The sequence below is a fragment of the Nesoenas mayeri genome, assembly GCF_963082525.1.
Source record: "Nesoenas mayeri genome assembly, chromosome: 4".
Classification (NCBI taxonomy): domain Eukaryota; kingdom Metazoa; phylum Chordata; class Aves; order Columbiformes; family Columbidae; genus Nesoenas; species Nesoenas mayeri.
Genome location: NC_137540.1, coordinates 30428770 through 30443697, shown reverse-complemented (window position 1 = coordinate 30443697; position 14928 = coordinate 30428770). Strand labels below are relative to the sequence as shown.

At 48.5% G+C, this 14928-nt stretch overlaps 2 protein-coding genes across 2 annotated transcripts; both read right to left on the bottom strand.

The window, feature by feature from the left end:
* Window positions 1-979: 979 nt before the first annotated feature.
* SPMAP2L (sperm microtubule associated protein 2 like) lies at window positions 980-9470 on the bottom strand (the record flags this gene model as incomplete). Its single annotated transcript, XM_080343839.1, has 7 exons — window positions 980-1094; window positions 1688-1863; window positions 2470-2595; window positions 3684-3804; window positions 4104-4182; window positions 6673-6723; window positions 9425-9470. 7 exons carry the CDS (start codon window positions 9468-9470, stop codon window positions 980-982), a joined length of 714 nt encoding a protein of 237 aa, XP_080199965.1.
* Window positions 9471-9739: 269 nt separating this feature from the next.
* On the bottom strand, window positions 9740-13840 carry ARL9 (ARF like GTPase 9). Its single transcript, XM_080344482.1, has 3 exons — window positions 13766-13840; window positions 12038-12213; window positions 9740-10930 (listed from the first exon to the last, which is right to left on the bottom strand). Exons 2-3 carry the CDS (start codon window positions 12176-12178, stop codon window positions 10751-10753), a joined length of 321 nt encoding a protein of 106 aa, XP_080200608.1. The 5' UTR covers window positions 12179-12213; window positions 13766-13840; the 3' UTR covers window positions 9740-10750.
* Window positions 13841-14928: the final 1088 nt, after the last annotated feature.

Here is a 14928-nt window from a genome sequence, read left to right as displayed (position 1 = left end):
ACCAGTGGTTAGATTGCCAGCGCAAAGTCCACCAGACCCACAGGAAACAGATAAAAGCAATCTTTCTGTGCCACATCCCACACAGGCTGTGTTGTTCCCCTGCAATGCCACTGCCAAACTGACTTACCCTCAGACCCAGCTGGAGCTCAGAGTTTGTTCTGCGGAGTCTGGCACCTAGATCTGTTTTCTTCTTAGTTTTTGCCACATGCCTTCTCCCTTACACTGAGGGGAACTCTGCTTTTTTGAGTTTGCCTCCAAAAATCTCAATGCAGAGCTCCATTATTTTGTCCAGGGTCACACAAGCGAATAACTGAACCGCACAGATTTAACCCATCTGTAAAACTTGTATGACAGATGCATATAAAACAAAGGTCTGGAACTGCCGGTTCTCCTGGCATTTGATAAAATGGGCCCCAAATCCAAGTCAACTCAACTCACATGCCACCCCATCATTTCCAAGATCAGTACCAAAGCTTTGTACCTTACCAAATCCAGCCCTGGATCTGGAATTTTGCAGTCTTTTGTGTTTCTACTTCTGTCACAAGCACAAAACTTTGAGTGTCACTAAGATCTCTAAACTTTAGCAAAAATTTTGAAACCCAAGCTAGGAGTTGTGTTGCATCAACCTACTACGCATCGTTGGCTTTGGTTTGCCACGCTTCTTTATGTGAAAGAACAGTGCCTGTGCTGTCTTCTCCTACTTCTTTATTGGAAAAAAAAAAAAAAAAAAGTAGTGATAAGATAAACTCCAGACATAACCCATCCTAGGGACAGAGTCTTCCCACATTAGGTCAGATTCTGCTCACTTCCCCTGGGGACTATTTTGTTCTCAAGGAATGCCCATGTTCCGGTTGGGTGCTGCCTCTGTGCCATGTTCAACTAGGTTTTCCAGCCACAGCACAGCCTGAAGAGGGTGATGATGTTCCAAGGGGTGATGACAGCAGCCAGCATGAGCAACAGTCTGTGTTTCTGAGGGAGGTCAGCGCTTAATTGGTTGAGCCAGCTCTTTGATCCGAGGAGAACAAATTGCCCTCTTAGCAGTCTCCTTCACAGTGAAGGCATCTGGGTTGAACTGAGCGAAGCTCATAGGAGGCCTGGAGGAGAAAGGACAGAGCTGGTCAGTTCTGATGGGAGCACGGGAAGCTCTTAAAGCCACCTGCCAGCTGACACACCTCCACCTGTGCCCTGCCTTTCCTGGTCAAGGGAAGACAAAAGCAGTCATGCCTTAGCTGCCATCACCATGACACCAGTGAGGATTTGCACCATCCCTCACTGAAGCTGTCACAGCCACTACAGCCAGGGCATTCCCTCACCCTCTGTGAAACATTTCCTGCAGCCCAGGCTGAGGCCAGCTGCATCATGCTGGTCAACATGAATGTGCTGCACTGTGCTACGTGTCAGCTGGTTGCTTTTTATAACTGCAATTAATAATTAAGTAATAAATAAGTAATTCCTACTGGAATTAGAAAGTTCCTATTTCTTCTCTTTTTATTCTCCTTCCACATCAAAAATGCTTTTTAAACCACAATTCATGTAGCATTAGCACATCCAGCCATATAAAACCTATGCATTATGAAAGAGCAGTGGCTACATCACAATGGCCAAACCCAGATCAACAAGGTGCCACAGCCTGCACAAAATGGGCTGATAGTTGACCATTCCCCCACAGCAGGGAAGCAGCACCTACCTTTTGCAAGGCTGAGCCAGTTCCACAAGCCTTGGTGTGGCCACTGCTTGCTTTGCAGCCTGTGTCACTGGCCACTCAGCACCCCGCATGGGGACAAAGTCAGGATGTAATCTTTTTGCCATAGCCAGTTCAAGGGTCCGAGGGCTTGCAGTTGCCTCCTGAGCAAACTTGGAAACCTGTGGAAGAGTGGGGAGGAAGGTCCTTACAGATGCTCCTGGCATTCAAGGGTGACCAGCCTAGAGTTCAGTGTACCCAGGTTCACTGCTTCTGACTACGCACAGACGGGACATGATCCTGTCCACAGTTATGTTTGGCAACAAACAAGCTGTGGAAGAAGAAAACCCCTGCCTGGCCAGTCCCACGACCGGTCTCCTCTTACTCTTAGCCCTTTGTCCAACCCATCCTCCAGCCCTAGAGAGCCCTATTAGACACTTGCCCATCTCTCCCCATCCCCACAACAGCAGGCTAGGCACAGGCCTGCCCATTTGCTGGGAACCAGTTCATGCTCTGGGTAGAGGATGAATCCTGCTCTCCAGCCCAGGAAGCAGCTACATCCCCACAACAGCAGGCTAGGCACAGGCCTGCCCATCTGCTGGGAACCAGTTCATGCTCTGGGTAGAGGATGAATCCTGCTCTCCAGCCCAGGAAGCAGCTACATCAGCCTCACGGACAGCAGCACAACCAGGGCTGCCATGAAGAGAGCCACCAGCGACTGGGCACCCAGTGCCCTCCCCTCTGCCCAGCGTCCCTGCCATGCACAGTCCCGGGTGATGCTGCCTCACCGGACGGATGACAGCTTCAGGACAGATGTTCTCATAGTAGCTGGTCGCCTTCATGACCCGGGGCCCTGCGAGACACTGTAACCGCGAGGACGATCTGGCCAGGACGTTTGTAACCTGTGTTGGCACCTGCATGGGTTCAGAATGGGGGAGGGATGTGCAGACACAGAGATTCCCCACGGCAGCCCACGGGGATGCACTCCCTCTCCAAAGGGACAAGCACCCAGCACCCTTCCTCTACAGACACGTTCTCAAGAAGGAGCACTCTTACTGTCCCAGCACTCATTATTTTTCTTTCATCCAAACTACAAGGTAATCTTGATGCTATTGGGATTTGTATGTCTTCACCAGTATTGCTTTTTTCCCCCACTGTCACCCACTCATAGCCAGGAGAAGTATGCCTGTAATGACAGCCTGTGTAGCCAGGTAAAAGTGCAGAGAAATTTCTTCCAGAGTAGAGAAATGTTTTTCATATTTATCTTCCGGGCTGCATCAAATAATCTCCTTGCTAAGGAGAGATGCTCAGATTTCAGGGTAAAAGTGCTGGTGCAGTTAACTGCATTGCTACAACAAATGTGATTACTGCTCCAGCACACGAGACTTCTTCCTCTGTTTTTCACAGGGTTACTCATGCCAAGGCCCACTCCAGCACAGCCTCCCCTATTTCCCAGCCCAGTGACAGAAGCCAGAAAATTTAGCCTTTGCCATGGAAACGAGTGTAATCTGAGATTGCCCCAAGCCCTTTCACCCCTGCCAAAGCAATGACCCACATAAAAGGAGCAAGTTTTGAAAAACATCTCTAAATTAGCCTTCTGGCAAAACTCAAAGCATACATAGCATTTGCAGGCTCACCCCCCCCTATATACACAGATAGGAGCACAGCTGCCCAACTATAAATGGGACTGTACTCCCTAGGAGCTAAACAGGCCATTCCCACCAGGCTTCTCCCCTTTCCCAGGCTGCTTTATCAGGGGATGCAGCCCCAAGGCCTCCCTTGGCTCTTCTGCTATTCTAGACTGCTCCAGCCTGGCTGTTTTCTGTCTCTCAGCAAGGAGATTTTCAAAGATAGCACCTCACTCCAAAAAGGCAGTTTCTCGCAGTAGCTCAGTCCCGAGCAGAACAAGATAGCTCTCGCTCCCACAGCACACATGGGCATATCCAGGGGCAGGGCACAGGTCAGTTTGCTGCATCCAAGTCTCATTCAAGCACCTACTCACCTCTCTGGCCGGCTGGAACTCTGGGTGCAGCACCTTTGGCTGGGCAAGCTTCTGGATCCACGGGGTGGCCTTATAGTTCATTGCAGCTGGTGACACAGGCCACACAGAGGACTGGCGAGGTCTGGAAGCAGAGAGTCATGGCACCACCACTCTCAGATATTCCCCTACACTGGTTAAACCAGAATGCAGCTGGGCTGTTTAGGCCTCATGTGCTGCAGCAGAAGGTAGCTATGTCTTATGGTCACTTCCAGTGTAGAACTCATCCCATGAGAGAGTCCATAGGTCCTGATCCCCTGGCTCTGCATTTTGCCTTCTGTTATACCCATCCTCTGTTCCAATATTTATTACTTTGAAGCTACACTGATGCTACAAGACCCAAGGGCCTCCTCATAGCACTCTACAGGCTTTCTGGCCTCTCACCTTTGCTGCAGGTAAGCAGGATGGCATTTTTTAGGTTCAGCCAGCTTCAACAGCCGGTCAGAAGGTAAGCCAAAATTCACTAGCAGAGGACGCTCCCAAATGGTTGATTCCCGTCCACAGCTATACAAGAAGAGAGGTCTTGAGGGACAACACAGAAGAGTTAGTAAAAGGCAACTGGCAGATGGTATCCTAAGACTGGTTAAACATCTGTGCCTGCTATATGTATGAAAGCTGGCAACAGTGCACATGAAAAAGCCATGAACAAATAGGCATTTACACTTGAGATTTCCTGACTTCAAAGGTAAATGCTGTTTGCATAGGCAGAATCCTCTTTTAAGCACCCTCAGTGCATTGCTTTCAAAGTCTAGGCCTTTCCCTGGACCATGTCAAGAAGCCAATCTACAACACAAACCTGGCAGCATCTCTGTTGTTCAGCTCTGCCAATTTAGAAACGCCTTTGTTGCCATGGCTTAACAGCACCTTGTGCTCTTGCAACTCCTTTCATCTTGGGATCTCCCCAGGCTTGCCTAGTGCATGCTTATCCAGCTTTCCATGAGCCAAAGCTGTTGGCAGATGCCTGTCATCACTAGAGAGGTGAGCAGAAAGCAGGAAAGACTGTCAGACAGACACTGTCAGTCAGATACAGAAGCTCTCAGGAGGATGAGAGCCCCTGAGTTGTTGACAGTGGCAGAGGAGAGAAAACTACAGACACAAGCATCTTGACATCCCTCCAGGTAGAGGAAAGCCAGGAGTGCAATGCAGTTTTATCTCCATTCTCATTGCTGGGACTTCTTACAGGCTAGCAACCACCGTCCTGTCTTCAGAAGAGCTACAGATGAGTTGCATCAAGTAAAGCAGCATCACCTATCCCCACTGAAGCTTATGTTTTTTACACCATTTTTCACTCCTATTCCCAAACACGGACTGCTTTGACTGGTTGTTCACCATGCAGGAACAGCAGAGGTTTAACTGAAGGCAAGAGACCTGGATTCCCTCCAGCCAGCAGGATGCTCTGAGATTTCTCTGTTCGTAGCACTTCCTAACTTTTATCCTCAAGATTTAAGCCAGGCCCCAAGAGGATGTGGGGGATCAATAATTGTGTCCAGGTTCCTGGCTGGACTGCATCAGCCCCAGTACAGACTGGGAACACTCTAGGGACACACAGTCCATCTGTATGCACAGGTGTGACACATACATGTTTCTATCAAGGCATTCACGCATGCACATGATGACTCTGCTTGCAAGTTGAAGCAGAGCTGTTGGCTGGATTTTTGTTGCTGTTGTTACAGCAGCGGAATATGTTCTCATGTGCCAATGGCATGAAGCTCCCTGTGAGGGAGCCGTGGCAGGAGAGGACATGGCTTCTCCTCTTCTCCTGGAGCCAGCACATCCCCCTAATTAGAGAGCACCATCTGAGCTGCATCCTTCCCCAGGATGTGCTACCACGTCACTGACCTGCACTGGTTCCTGCTAAAATCTTTCTTGGGCTTGGCCAGTGCCACTATCCTTGGGGATGGTTGAGCTGTTGCAGCACCCCGTGAGGGGGTCCAGATTGTCTCTTGGTTTCCCCACACAAGCCTGGCAAGAACAGCAAGGGGGTGAAATTTTAGAAACATGCGCAAGTGTCAAATGTACTTGCTGAGGCCATCCTTCCCTACCTGGGATGGGACACACAAATAGTCCCTATGGCTCCCCACAGCAGTAAAATGCTGTTGCCATCCCCTGAGCTCTCACCTTCTCTGGCACTGAATTTCCTAACACTCTTGAGGTGGTTGTTGTCAACTCAAAAAGAAAAGAGCCTTCAAGTGATGCATCTGGTTTTGCAGCTTCCAGTGGATGTGCAGAAAGGGTCGTTTCATTACATCTCTGAAACTCCTAGGGGAATTTCATGATTGCATTTTTCTTACCTCACCATTACCACCTAACTATACCACAGATATGACAGTAAAAATAAAAATAATGTTATGGTCAGGGTGTGCCATGGAAAGTGGGTGAGGTTTTGCAGCACGTTAGTGGTTATTCTCCTGTGCCCAGGGCAAATTTGGAGTTGCTCATCCCCCACTGAGAGAGAGGCCATGGTGGGAAAGGGTACCAGGGTAGTCAGGACAGGGAAATGGGATTGCAGAGCCTTTTTCAAGCACAGTGACACTCATCCAGACAGTGGAAAAGAGATGTTATCGAGAGACCGTTGCCCTGGCTTGTCAAGCCATAGCTTGACCCCATAATGCAGACAGCAACTCTGTTCCTAAAGCTGGATGGTATCCTCCAGGATACAGCAGCCTGTGGCTCTGAGGTCCCTTGCATCACAGCACCACCCTACCCTGCAGCACCTCAGTGGGGCAGCTCAGATGGGGCAGCAAAAGCAAGACTCAAGCCAAGCCCAGTTTTTTGATTGAAAACAAGAAAGAGCAAACTGAAGAGAGTCTCTCATACACTGAACATCTCAATCTGTCTTTTTGGAGCTGCTTCTGCTCTTGAGAGGAAAGCAGTAGCAAGACAAAGGGTCTGCAGTGGCCAAGGCCCCATCAGGCCCCAGCCCTCAGGCACGGCTGTCTGGGCACCTCCTTACCTGTGAGCATTTGCACAAGCTGCTGTCTTGGGTTCTGCGAGTTCTCGTATCCTGTCAAGATTGCAGAAAAGGACAAATGAGCCATTAAACATACAGTTACACCAACAAAGCACAAAGAAGCTACTGCTGTACTCAAAGCCATATAACACACTCTGGAACCCCCATGCTTTTGCCTCTATCCCTTGGGAGAGTGCATTTAAGGGAGCTCTCTCTCCAAGTAACTTTACCTCCATTCGGTCTGCTGGACTCACCAGCCTGTGGATTTTTGTGCAATCTCTTAGATTACAAAGACACAAACTTTCAGTTCTGCCCTCACTGGAAGGTCCCTTTGTGACACAGCAGGGTGAGAGGGAAGGTACTTTTCTGGTTAATAACACAACATGCAACTCCAGCAGGTAAGAGATAGACGATCTCCCAGCCTACAGGAGCCCAAGTGAACAGAAACACCTGTTATCAACACCCTTGTGGTTTACTTAAAGGCACCATGGAGGCAACACTGTTCCCACATGCCTTTAGGAGCATAGATGAAGACATATTTTTTATTTATAATTTTATTTCAGTCTGTTTGGCACAGAGATCTTAGATGCTATAGAGACACATGAATATACATGGTCTGTGCCCTAGTAGCAGCACTGAAAACATTTTTACTGAATATTCACCAGGTTAAAACTTTTCAGGAAGATCGGATATCACTGACTGCTTCTGCTGATCAAATGTCTCAGGCCTGAAATCCAAGTGCCTAGGAGGTGCTTGTGCTTTGTGAGCCTTGGTACAAAGAGCAAGATGAGACGACACCAGTGCCAGAAGTGCATTGCAAAACTCCTGGTGTCACAGACCAAGCCCATGACCACCCCCTGGGGCTGCAGATGCCTGGCCCCAGCCAGCTGGGGAACAACCAAACGATGGGGGCACCTGTGGAAGTGTCCCACCATAGAAAAAGCACAGAAGGTGATAGCCTGGGGCATTACTCCCCTGCTTAGTATCACCCAGCAATAACACAGCATAGCCCTAAAGAGGAGAAGGGACACCAATAGGGAGGGATGTTTGCTGACAGAGAACAGTCTGTGCTTTGGGGACACATCTGTGGTTTCTCTGATGGGGCTGATACTCTAGCAAGGCACTGAGCCCCAGCAAACACTTCCCAGAGAGCTCAGCACAATAGAGACCCTTGCAATGGCCAGCTGCTGTTAGAGCATCCCTGCCACACACTCCCTGCAAGATGCCTGCTGATTTATCTCCTTGTCACGCCTAAGCACCGGTCACAACATTGCAAACACGGCTCCCACTGACATCCCACAGAGGGAACCAGCTGCCTGTGGGACTTTGGCCCCCTGCCACCCGTTCAAGACAGGACAAGCTCAGTAAGGCAGCCATCATTTCGGGAGCCAAAAACCAGTTTCGGCTGTTCATTCCCAGGCAGCTCCCCAGAGGCTCGTCCTTACGAAGGTGCAAGGGGGTGAAGGATAACCCCACAGAGGTCCCCTCAGCCTAGCTGCATGGCAGAGCTGGCACCACCTCTGTAGGCAGGCTCATCACTTTTCCTCCATTGCTGGTACACCACACAGACACAGACAAATTTCTCACAAATTGCAAGTGGCCCCAGTGCCCCACACCACTAGGTTGGACACTGCTGTGAAAAGCTTGCATTGTGACCCAGCCAAGGGACAAGTCACACATATGTCCAAATCAGGTCCCTCAAGTCACTCAAAAATTGTTAAGTGTTATTTTTCTCTCAGTTACCAAAAAAAAAAACCAAAACAAAACACCCACAAACATGTTTTCTACTTTTTTATCATAGCAAAAGCTCTGGACAGACAGGCATCCCCATAGAGGACAAATCAGCAGCTCTGCAACTTGAAGGAGTTAAGCCAGCTCATTGACAAGGGGACAGCCCCGGGGGAGCCTTTGTCATTTGGTCCCCCTCAGCTTCCCATCAGGGAAAACAAGGCCTTGCTGCAGCCAGACACAGAAACACGTCCCCTGCGCTGCCTGAGCTCACAGAGACTCATTGCTTAAGGGGGATCAACTCCGCCTGAGATCAACTCCTTGTAAAGCAAAAGCTGACAGCTTCCCTTCTGAAGGGGCAGGACAGTCAGACATTGCTTGTAATGAGAATCAGGGGAAAGGACAAAAACAGGCATCCTTTCCTTTGTGTGTTTATCACAGTGTCACCTGATATACCAACTGGGTGCTGGGTGTAAATCCCCAAGCGAGCCCTCCCTAAGGGACATAGGGCACATCCTGGACACCCACCCAGGAGGCTTTCTCACCTGTCACATGAGTGTGCACACAAGTAACAAGAAACTGTAAAGACAAGAAAAGGTTAATTTAAAAGCTTGGCAACGCCTGCAGCCTGGGCTGCAAAACAATCAGAAGGCAGGTGTGGTTTGTGCAACTCCTTGGGAGACAACTGTTTGGCAGGTATTTGTACTGTTATTCACAATGCACACGAAGTGCTGCTCTCCGGGGGTGCTGGCAGCCGCCAGGGATGCAGGACGGAGCACCCCCGGCACCGTGTCCCCTCACCAGCATCTTCCTCCTGCGACGAGCACCAGTGGCCGCTGCCGACCTGCGAGCTGTGACATCCTGAGAGTCTCAGGGGAGAAGCGGCTGTACTGAACTTGGACTCTGCCGCAGTACAGAACAACCCGCCGCGTTTTAAAGCGGGGGACGGGAAAACCAAACGTGCGGGGACACCTGCGCAGGCCCCGTCCCTCCCTCCTCAGGCCTCCCCCGCCCCGTGCCCACGCACCGCCCCGCGGCCCAGACGCCGCCATGAGGTGCGCTCCCGTCGCCATGGCAACGGCGGCGCCCGCGGCCTCCCCGCCCCGCAGCGACGCGACGCGACGCAAACGGAACTGCTGCCGAGGCCTCCGCTCCACCGGAGAGCGAGAACCTGGCTGCCAGCGGCAGGCCGAGCCCCGGGGTACGGAGCTGGGCAGCCGGCCTCCACAGAAGGGTGAGAAGAGCCGTTTTGAAGGTGGCTGCCCAAGAACGGCCTGCAGGGTCCGCTGCTGCAGCTCCTTCTTCTGGTAAATGAAGCCCAGACCACTGGTTTAGGGTAAAATTGTCTACTTTATGCGTTCGTTCCACAGGGCAAAACTGTAAAACCCTCATACAATAAAAGCAGTTGTAAACCAGGTTCTTCACAGAAGTGCTCGGATCCCGGATCACATTCTTGGAGTACAATTACGAGGACAGTGGGAGAGTGATGCTCGTCAGCAACTTGTCTTCCCCACCTGCTGTGCTAGCAGAAATCACTTTCAAAAACCAGAAATCAAACAGAAATCACTTTCAAAAAACAACAGATTTTTCACAAGTAAGAGTGCTTACTTGAGGACAACCTGGCCTAAACCAAAATAAGCTGCTCATCCTAATGGAGGAGTTTCCTAACTTTGATACCAATTTAACTTAAATGCTTTCAGTCACTACCTTAAATTACAGTTTTGTTTTTTCTCCCTGTAGTCAAGAAAACAATGTCTTACTGCTTTCATTTTCTTGTCCTTATCCACCAAAGAAGTAGTATCCAATCCAGTTTCAAGAGATCACTAATGTGCCACTCTCTTAAAAACTGGCTCAAATACAGTGACAACAAAAACCATCACTGTCAAAAATACTAGTCGCAGCCCTTAAATTTCTGACACTCAAGGAGTGAGGTCTCATTTTTAACAGAACAACACTGTTAATAAGGTTCTGTAACACCTGTGGAGTAAACTTATTTCAATTTAAGCCTGAGACATCAAGACAGGTTAAATTCACTGCACACAACTTTGTTCCACTGAAGTCAATGCTTGATTCCTGCCTGGCAAGAAGCCATCTAAGCTATATACTCTCTTAATTCTGCTGTCTGAGAGACTAATTTTCCCCTAGTAACAGGCTAGAAAACAGACTACTTTTCAAATGCATTTTAAAACCACTATCAATTAGATATTCTTACCAACTAGACATCATTTTCAGAGGAATTCCACACCCACAAGGAAAAGATATCTGTACATCTCAGTCACCATGCAGCAAACTGACCATATGCTAACATCTCATCTCCCTCAGCTGCAAATATCATGTTGTAGGAAAGGAGCTGTCACTGTGCTTCCAGAACCAGCTGCGCTATCAGCTCTTTGGCATCCTTCATGCTGGAGGAGATCTCGGAGCCATCCTCTGCCACGTGAGTACCGATCAAGAACATCTTCCTCTTGTCCCCAATATCAGACAGCGCCAGAGCATCATGGATATCGGTAATGCAATATGCACCTTCAAGGTCCTGATACAAAAAACCAAAATGAGCCTGTTAGTTGCATAAGGTAGTGGCACCATTCCTGCTTTGAGCCACTGCCTTTGTCCAGGGAGAAGGGTCTCAAGGCTCTGTAGGCACCATTCTTATGTATCTTCTATGAGATCAAGTTCCCATGCCCTAAAATACTTGGGGGAAAAAAACATTATTATCCTTAAACTAATTTATTCCCAAAGAAATATGGGTACAGTTCTGTTTCTAATAATCCCAGTGTTTCTGATAACCTGTACAAGGCAGACAAAAGTCTTGCTGGCCCAAGACCCTAGGCATCCAGCAGAGCCATAAGAAGAGGTCAAACGTGCAACAGTCAGTCCCAGCATATCTTCTCAGCCACCAGCGTTTCTGACTCTGGGACAGAGAGAATCAGTAGCAGCATTTGTATTTGATGAAGCCAAAGCCTGTGCTTTGTGTTAGAGAGTAACGCAAACGACTACTAGTAACATGCTTAAGTTACTAGCAATTGAGGAGGTAACAATGTAGAGCAAATCAAGCACACAGCCCTCAGAAAATCAAATCTGGGCTTAAAAACCCTGGGCTGTTCTGTTCTTGAACTGTGCAATAGGCAAATTCTACTTCAGGTACAGCACTAGTCACTGGCATTTTCACAAAGATCTTGGGAGAAAGCACTGCCTTGTGAAAAAAGCTTACCTCATGCTTCAGTAGCAGCAGCCTTACACAAGCAACCAATCAGACAATGTGAACATAAACAACAGTGCTTCACTTGGCGGCTGCTTATTAAGTAAAGTGGCACTTCTAGACACACTCAGAACAGAAACCTAACTCCAGGTCTAACTGTGGTCTCCCTTACAGCTGTCAAACCCTGCAACTCTACAGTTTTCAGCATTATTTCCACCCACAGCTTCAATCGCACTGTCTCCAAGCACAGGAGCCACATCTTGCAGATCAAAACTCGACTTCAGATAATTTTCTTTTGTGGTCAACAAGGTGTCCCAGAAAGTGCCCCAGCTCCCAGTCACACAGCCTCCTTTTAAGGCATGAAGCCTCCTTTGCAAGGCTTTGTTGCTGTTTTCAGCCCTGCTGCCAGGCCCAGCTCAGCTACCAGCAGGGAACTCTTACCTGCTTGTTGGCCAGAACCACCACTGGCAGGGTGGAGTTGTTCTGAATCATTTGATGAAGCAGCTGTTTTGCCACAGGCAGTCGGGCATGATCAGCCGAGTCCACAACATAGATCAGCAACAGCACTTTGGGCAGGTACATCTTCCAGTATGAACGCAGACATTCACTGCCCCCGACTGGAAGAGAAGACAGCACCACAAGATTCACCAAGTGATCCAGGCAGCACTGCTCCTAGAGGTGCAGACAGCAGGCCCTGGGCTGAAAGACCAAGGTACTTGGGTTACCAAAAACTCAAAAGGATTTGGTTACTGTATATGAGACTGGAAATAGCTTTATTTTCCCCAGTCAAGTCCCATACAGGTATGTGTGCATGTTCTGAGGAAAAAAAAGAAATACATTTTAAGCTATTATTTTTAGAGAATTCTGGGTTCAGTTTCTTTATAGTTGCTTTCTGCTCTGTTGGTTCTTGCTCTTAAGCTAGTAGGGAGATTAGGTTCAGTGTCCATAAACACCATGTGACCTACCACCACATACACACCTCATCTTAAGACAAAGCAGACTTACAATTTCCAAATAAGAAATTTAGCTCTGAGGTGGGAAGGGCTCTGATCAGTTTTGTATGACACTAGGGACTAGTTCAAAACTCTCGCAGCTTTCATATTGTCAAAAACCAGAGGTGATTAGGAAGAGAGAAAAATCAAGTCCCAGCAGACTCTTCAGGCATTCCTTAGGTGATGGGAGAAATCTTTGCACAGGACAAATTTCTACCTGACTCCTTCTCTGCTGGATACAGAAGAAAGCTGTCCACCTTCAAAACTAGGTCTTATAATAGTTCTGTGCTGAAAGCATATGCAGCAAGGTGCCCAAGATTGTTGCTCCCATCCGGGAACAAAAATAATTCTTTAGTTTGCTGAGTTTGATACGAACAGGTGTAGCAACAGCATATTAAGTATTTCAAATGTGTTTACGGTTCTCCAGGTCTTCTCCTAGGTACACTGCAGAACAACTTGCTCAAGAGTAGTAAAGTACTGGGTGAGTCCCCCAAATGCAGCAAGTTTTCATAGCAATGTATTTGGGGTTCCCTATAATTGTCTCCTGCCTGGTGTAGAAGCTGTTTTCAAAACTGACTTGCTAGTCAGCCATCTTTTACTGCCCTCAGTGACTTGGGTCTGTTTCAAAGCAATTTTGCTTTCACGAAGGCAAAACGTAGTTTCCAGAATGTAAAAAAGGAGGCAACATTTCCCATTAGAGCGTTCTCCTTCAAGAGCCCCAGCATATCTGCAGGCAGAACTGCAAGTCTGACACTGTCAAAAGGACCCAAAGGGCTGTGACTGACACATCACACTTGGGGCAGATGCCTCGGGTTCTGTATGGTGATGTTGTGTGGGCTCATCAGTGTTCCCTCTGTTAAATGCATTCATGCATAGCATAACCCAGGGGTCAGCAACCTCGCAGAGAACATTTTTATTTCCCAAACCAGCAGGAACTCAGCAGAAACCAGGAGCTCCTACCCCTTGCAGAGGCAAGATGTTACCCACTTATTTATACCATGGCACAAAGAAAAAGACAGAATAGTTTTCTTGTCTATCTAAAGCCAGTAAAATAAAAACCCTGCTGTCTGCTGATCATCTTGTGCCTTGTGATCACAGCACAGGCTGCTAACCCCTGGGCTAGGAGACGGTACAGACTGGATCAGTAACCAGATTAGAGAGCTACGCACGGATTTACCTGGCTGAATCTGGCCTGAGACATTTCATTTCCCATGGGTCATATCGCAGCCATCACATCTCAGTCAGTACCAACCTGGACCAGAGAGGGAAGGACGACTCAGAAACAATAGGTTCTGCTGTGGGGTGCACTGCGCCCAGGCCATCCCTGAGCAAAAGCAGAGATACTGCACGTTTCTCTAGGCTCTGCTGGGCAAAGCACCTTCCAGTAGGTAACACAGGTGTCTCATACCTACTAGGAGAGAGGCACAGACCACAATCATCTCTGGAGAGATTATTTTCCTAAGACACAACAGAGATTCATACACCAGTAGGACTGGGAATGAAACTCTGCCTTAGTGGCCTCATCCTCACATCCTGAAGACTTACCTGGGAACAGCACAACACCTTTAGGCCTGCTGACAAAGGTATGGAGGCATCTATGGGCTAGCTGCCAAATGAGCCAGTTGAGCACTGGTACAGCACAGTGCAAAAATAGCAGGAGGCAAAGTGCTGCTTCTGCCTCCACAGAGGGCTGGCACCGATGAGGCTGGGATGTCAGCTCTCTGCAGGGACTGACCTGACTCCAGGGCCTCTACCTTATCCATCAGCTAGCTGCACCTAGAACAGCTTTGACACCCCAAAAACATCACAAGAGGTGCTCTCTGCAGGCAAGAACAATACCCAAAGATCAGTGGTAAGAACACGCAAAAAAATTAGTGAAAATCTACAGACATGCAAAAGCCATTAAAGACTAGAAAATACCACTTGTGAGATTTTTGAATAAAAACTGTACAAAGCTTTTTTTCTTCCCCATCTCTTCTTCCACCTGATTATTTATTCCTCTTCTGCTCTTGCCCTTTGCCAGGTATGAGCACCAAGGAGAAGCTGTACAACACATAACAGCTACGGACCAGGGCCTGCTGGGGATACCTCTGCTTTGGGCTGGTTTCACACAATCAGGCTTGTTAGCCTTCTCTCTCCGGGAGCAGAACTCCCTGGAGGACAGGCCTGAACAAACACAGACGTCCTCTAACACAAGTGTATCACCTCCTTCAAGAAGTGGGGTGGGAGAGCAGAATCCACAAGGAAAAAATAATCACAACTTCGCATTATCAGAGCAGGCATGAGGGAATATGGAGGCTTTAAAACAAGGGTCTGATCCCAAGGGCACAGGATAGTAGC

What these genes read in the sequence shown, in the direction of transcription:
- ARL9 (XM_080344482.1), bottom strand. Translation starts at nt 12,178, where the DNA reads ATGTACCTGCCCAAAGTGCTGTTGCTGATCTATGTTGTGGACTCGGCT. An exon ending in TGGTTCTGGCCAACAAGCAG is followed by an intron (nt 10,931 to 12,037) that starts GTAAGAGTTCCC and finishes TTTTTGTATCAG; the next exon opens with GACCTTGAAGGTGCATATTG.